Source organism: Magnolia sinica, chromosome 4 (assembly GCF_029962835.1).
Source record: "Magnolia sinica isolate HGM2019 chromosome 4, MsV1, whole genome shotgun sequence".
Lineage (NCBI taxonomy): Eukaryota > Viridiplantae > Streptophyta > Magnoliopsida > Magnoliales > Magnoliaceae > Magnolia > Magnolia sinica.
In genome coordinates this window covers 115,854,324-115,860,246 of record NC_080576.1, presented here as the reverse complement: position 1 = coordinate 115,860,246, position 5,923 = coordinate 115,854,324, and the positions used below count along the sequence as shown (strand labels likewise).

Genomic DNA, 5,923 nt, shown 5'->3' with positions numbered 1-5,923 from the left:
CACCTAAACCCCTTCCGCCCAGCTATGATAGTGGCACTCATGGATCCATAACCCAGATCGCTGATCCATCCATTCCCACTGCCAACGGAGCATGCCCCAATAATCTCTCATATTTTAAAAATTAACATCAGGACAGTCTAACTTTGATTCTTGTTGTATTACTTTTCTCAACCGTTCATCTATAAAAAACATGTCAAAAATTATCCTCTTGGAGAGGTCAGAGTCCATCCATAGTAGGGCATTGCGGTCCAACGGTCTTGATCATTTTAATAAATATAGGCTAGGAAGCCAATTGCCTGTGCCCCCGCCATTACGAAGGCGGACGCAGATTCTACCCCCTTCCCATCTTTAGCCAGGATTGAACAGTTTCGTAGGCAAACCCTCTGTGATTTATCAATATATTCACCTTGCCCATTCCTCTTCCAATATCATTTTAAAGTATAAGCTAAAAAACATGGCGGAGAAATGCTCAGGTCGACCACACCACACATTACTCTTGCATTTAATGCCACTGGCATTTAATGCTTTGTCATTTCATGCAACTCAAGCTTATTATGTGGTGTGGTCCACTTGAGCGTTGGAATTGACTCGCATTTGTCCACGTATATTATAATAATCTGAGAAGAGGAATGGTCGGCGTGGATAAAGCAATACATCACAGTAGGCCCGCCTACCGAACTGCCCGTTCGGGGCCAGGAGAGGACGCAATCCGCGTTCTAAGAAGGAAGCTATGCGATGCCAACCACGTGTCCTTGAGAATCCACTCCATACTTTGCGTCAGCAACTAAAAAAGAGCTGAGACGTAAGAACGAGGCCACGTAAAACAGTAGGGATTAAACGTCGGCCATTGAAACAGTCGTTGGGCCACAAAAGTTTCCAATCGGGCTAATATGTGTGAGCTCATGCGGTGAGAATAATTTTATCAACGGTTTGGATGGAATACGAACGCAATGGTGGGTTTCAGGAAGGTTTCAATGGTGGCCATTTTCATTTTCACCATTTCCTATCGTGTGGCACACCTGAGCTTTGGATGTACCTAATTTTTGGATTTATAAAATATTTTTAGTTTTTAAAACTGATGGACCGAGTGGATTTTCTCACGGACATCTCAATGAGCGTCACTTAGCTTCCGCCCACAGGAACCTGTCCCATGGCCGACACTTGGCAGATTCCAAAATACGTATGTTGGCAAGGTCTGATGAGTGAGTGTATATAGTTGGGAAACTCTGAAAATTCCCTACGCTCGTAGGCATCGCCAGAAGATTAAAAGCAGCCTCATTGAGACGCTCGCAGACTGAGTCACTCACAAGTAGTGGTAGTAGGAGGTGGAGTAGTGGATACTTACCAGTAGGAAATAGAAATGGGATCTGTGTACGAGGGAGGGAGATTGGAGTGTGGTAACCTCAAGGGGTCGAGCATGGAGATCAGGCAAGGTAGGACGGTCCATAACATGTCATCCTCCTCTCTTCGGAAGAAATCGGAACTTGCACTGCTCTCCAAGCTCAGCTGTGGTCCACTGAAGCAGCTGCTTGCAAACCTTCAGGAGGTTTTATTCGGGACTAAGCTTTCTTTTCTCTTCCCTGCTATTCCTCTGGCTGTCGTCGCTCATTTCTATAATTTTGGAAGAGTGAGTCTCTAAATTTCCCTACTGTTGCTGCTCTTTTTCTCTGATTTTCTTCTTCTTCATTTCATTTTATGAAGATGGTTTTTTTTTTTTTGTGAGAGAACAGCCATGGATATTTGCTTTGAGCTTGCTAGGGCTCGCTCCACTTGCCGAGCGTCTTAGCTTTCTCACAGAGTAAGTTTGTAAATTGGGTTTCTTGTAGTGTCTGAGCACGTTTGAATTTTTTATTTTTCCTTTTTTTTTATTAATTTAATTAATTTATTGCAGGCAAATTGCGGTTTATACTGGCCCAACTGGTACTCCATCACTATGCTTGCTTCTTTGTTATTTATTTATTTATTTCTGACCCTTGCTATATTAGTATTAGGGAAACACGTGGCAGCATGGCATATGTGTACGATGTCCAGTCCATTTCATCAGTTGGGCGCTGCTGCTTCTTTTTCTTTTATTCTTTTCTCGCTCTTATGTGGCCACAGATGGCCATAGGCAGTAGAGTTCAGCTGATGAATGGCTCCGATCCTGTACACGCTTGAAGGGCTCAGTAGGAAAAAAAAAAAGTTGATGTATTTGGTTGGGTTTTCGTAGTTGGGGGACTCGTGAATGCAACATGCGGAAATGCAACAGAACTAATTATAGCTCTGCTAGCTTTGCATAAAGGGAAGATAGAGGTGCTGAAGTGGTCTCTTTTGGGTTCTGTCATCTCTAATCTACTACTTGTTCTTGGCTCTTCTCTTTTCCTGGGAGGACTTGTAAACCTCAGAAACGAACAAAAATTCGATAGAGTGAGCCATATCTCAAAACTAACCCCCTTTTTTCATTTAATACTCTCATTCAACCCACCCACCCCTTGCTTTTACCCTTTCTTTCATATTTCTTATTTCTCTTGCAGAAGCAAGCGCATGCTAATTCTGGCCTTCTCTTCTTGGCTTTGGTGTGCCACATACTGCCTTTGATGTTCAAACATGCCTCTGACAATGACGCCAGGACTGTCAATCACATTCTTCAACTGTCTAGAGCAAGCAGCATTATCATGCTTCTCGCTTACATCGCCTATCTCTTCTTCCAATTGAAGACCCATAGACAGCTCTTCGAAGCACAAGAGGTGAACTCCTCTCTATTTCTCTCCATTACTTTCTCCTGATTCCTTATGCTTACATGAATGCAAAACTAGGCACATTGTATGGTGTTCGATCCTAGAAAATGGCATTTTAATTTGTTTTTTCTTTGTTCAACTAAGCAATGGTACAAGAAGGGCCTGCCATATACACACATACAATTGTGATCTAGGTGTCTTATGAGCTTTGCATTGTTGTCTACTTCCCCTCTCTACTTAAATCAAATTCATCTATTAGCTTATGGTCATATATTTACTTGGATTATTGGACATTGTAAAGAAAAGCTAACACCAGAGCTGATCAGGAAGACGATGACAGTCATGATACCACGCCCGAGGAAGAGTCAGTAATTGGATTCTTCAGTGCATTTGTTTGGATGGTGGGCATGACAGCTGTCATTGCTCTTTTATCTGAATATATTGTAGGTACAATAGAGGTATGGTATCTGATCTCTCTTTGCCCAACTTTGTCAGTATTATAGCCGAATTATATGAACTGAGAAGACCTGCTTGCTTAATCAGGCTGCATCTGAATCTTGGGGTATTTCTGTCAGCTTCATTAGTATAATTTTGCTACCAATCGTTGGAAATGCAGCAGAACACGCCAGTGCAATCATATTCGCTTTCAAGAACAAGCTGGTACGCAATTACTTTTGATGGTATTTGGAATATATTACTATCTTATGATTGTTCTGACTTTGGTTATATTGCTCAGGACATATCTTTAGGTGTTGCTTTGGGGTCTGCTACTCAGATTGCTATGTTTGCGGTAAGATTTTGAGGTCCCAAAAACTCAAAAGGCATTTACTTTTCAAACATCGACGATTTTGTAATTGTTTCCTAACTTGACTCAGGTTCCTTTTAGCGTAACTGTTGCATGGATTATGGGCATCCAAATGGATCTTGACTTCAACCTCATGGAGACTGGATCACTTTTCGTATCAGTTCTTCTAACAGCCTTCACTTTACAGGTATAATCATTTATCTATTCATTTGAATATGAAATCTCTATCACAATGTTCAAAGCCACTGATTATGAAAATTTTATTACTGTATTCAAATTCAATTTCATTTTGAAAATTTATTACTGTGTCCAACATCAATCTGCTCATCTGATTATGGAAATTTTCGTATTTAAAAATTAGATTTACAAGCCATCGTGTCAAATGCATTTTTTATAGTAATACACCAAGTTATGATTTTAATTGAGGGTCCTCTCAGAAAGATGAAGCTCATCTGTAAATTGGATAGGCAAAATGTTTCTTCAGGGCCCTGTTTGGCAGAGGCCTAAACAGTAATTATGTATTAGAGATCTTGATCTAGATGAAGATCTCTAATACATCATTATTGTTAACTAAAATAAACATAAACTCATTTTTAGGTGTCTATCCTTGTCTCATGTTAGACAACTTAAGGTAGCTTTCTTTATTCGCTTAATTATTTTGTACAATTTAGTCATATTAATTATAATGTACTATAAGATGCTTAATTAAAGGAAACGACATGTTTGTTTGGTCCAACAACTAACAATGCGAACCAACATTTTAGTGATCTAGACCACTCATCAGATTGGTGGGCTCCATAGTATAGTGGGGATAGATCATGTTGCAACATGTAATCCAAAAAAAAATCTTAACTTCCAATTGGTGGCGTAAACATGGACTCTTCAACTGGCATCCACGTTCAACAGTAAATAAATCCCAAAAACATGGGGCGATGGTTTTGGGGATGGAAAGATTTTGAAGCATTGTGTCCCAATGTATGAACATTGTATATTTCCCCATTAATTATAGATACTCATAGGAGATTGTAATATTCATCATTGTGTTTGTAAATAACAATCAAAATTCAACACATTGTTTTTTGCAGGATGGAACTTCGCACTATCTTAAAGGATTAGTTCTCCTCCTTTGCTACATTGTTATTGGTGCGTGGTTTTTGGTTCTTAGAACTCCCCTGCAAAGTAAGTAGCTATGTGGCTATCATCTCTTGCGATTATATGGCTATCGTCTCTTGTGATCATAGTTCAAAAACTCGACTCAATGTCCAGCCAGGTCGGGTTGGCTCCAAGGCCTGACTCAATATTTAATTATGAAGTTAATAAGAATATATAAGTAATGACAGCTGTTTAATAGAGAGGAATATAAAATTGACATAAATGGTTTTAGATGAAATGCATGGCTTGTTGGTATAATTAATTGATTATCGAAGAAAGGCCATGGGTTCAAATCTCATGCTATGCCTTCTTTTTATTCTGAAAAGCAACCACCAGTGAGAGACTCGGATCAAGTCTTGCCGAGTCGTGTTGAGTTGACTGAGTTAGTGAGCCAACTGAATGAGTCTGGCTGAGTTGTCTCCAGCGACTTTTGTGGTGTCTCGGCTCAAAATGCCATTGAGGTGAATCAACCGAGTTTCGAGTTGAGGCACTGAGTTTTAGAACTATGCTTGCAATTAAGAAAGACATGGAAAAGCAAACTCTATTGTTCTATAGTATTGTTCCTAACCACTTTATCTTCTTCTTGATTTTCAATTCTAGGACACACAAATGTTGTCAAGCTCGGCGATGAACCATCACCTACAGGGGAGGTGGCAGTTTAGGCATGCTGGCTTCTACGAAGCATTGGTTTCAAAGGTATCAATTGGAAGATTATGCCATAATGAGCTCAACTCAAAAGTCTCCAATTACCGTCCTTTCCTTTTGATTCACATAGACTAATTTATAAGTAAAGCCTTTTTTTCGGATCAGGCTGCTCTTAGTGCTCGTCACCTTATGAATGGGTTGGATGGCATATAAAATTCAAGAGTGATCGCAGGGGGTTCTCATCCCCACTATTTCCTTTTGTGTGGCCCACTTGAGTTCTGGATCATGTCACAGGGACAGTGCTGCGGGCCCCAGAGAGCTGCAGTGGTATAGGACAGATATGGTCCCACGTGATGTAATCAAAATATCCAACCTGTCCATCAAATGCGTCCCCTTACATTTCCCATAGGTACCAAAGATCATCCCAAACAAAAACTCTAGCGGGCCAGAGAGCAGGGGATGAGTTGAGAGGGGATGGCCCACCATTTCGTCTATGCAGAATTCAGACTGTACCTAGACCCTTCACTTGGCCTGGCCAAAGTCTGCAACTCAGGTGGACCCTCGTGAAAACCAACTGCGGGAGTTTCCTCTCACCTTGTTTACT

At 40.6% G+C, this 5,923-nt stretch overlaps 1 protein-coding gene across 2 annotated transcripts; it reads left to right on the top strand.

The window, feature by feature from the left end:
• Window positions 1-1,210: 1,210 nt before the first annotated feature.
• On the top strand, window positions 1,211-5,578 carry LOC131244008 (vacuolar cation/proton exchanger 3-like). 2 transcript variants are annotated; one of them, XM_058243677.1, is made up of 11 exons: window positions 1,213-1,627; window positions 1,731-1,798; window positions 1,892-1,920; window positions 2,210-2,406; window positions 2,514-2,726; window positions 3,044-3,175; window positions 3,261-3,377; window positions 3,454-3,507; window positions 3,593-3,709; window positions 4,608-4,701; window positions 5,275-5,578. In XM_058243677.1, exons 1-11 carry the CDS (start codon window positions 1,361-1,363, stop codon window positions 5,334-5,336), a joined length of 1,350 nt encoding a protein of 449 aa, XP_058099660.1. In that variant the 5' UTR covers window positions 1,213-1,360; the 3' UTR covers window positions 5,337-5,578. The 2 variants fall into 2 exon arrangements, 1 of the variants encoding a protein (XP_058099660.1); XR_009170242.1 differs by lacking the exon at window positions 5,275-5,578 and having other exon boundaries at window positions 1,211-1,627; window positions 3,604-3,709.
• Window positions 5,579-5,923: the final 345 nt, after the last annotated feature.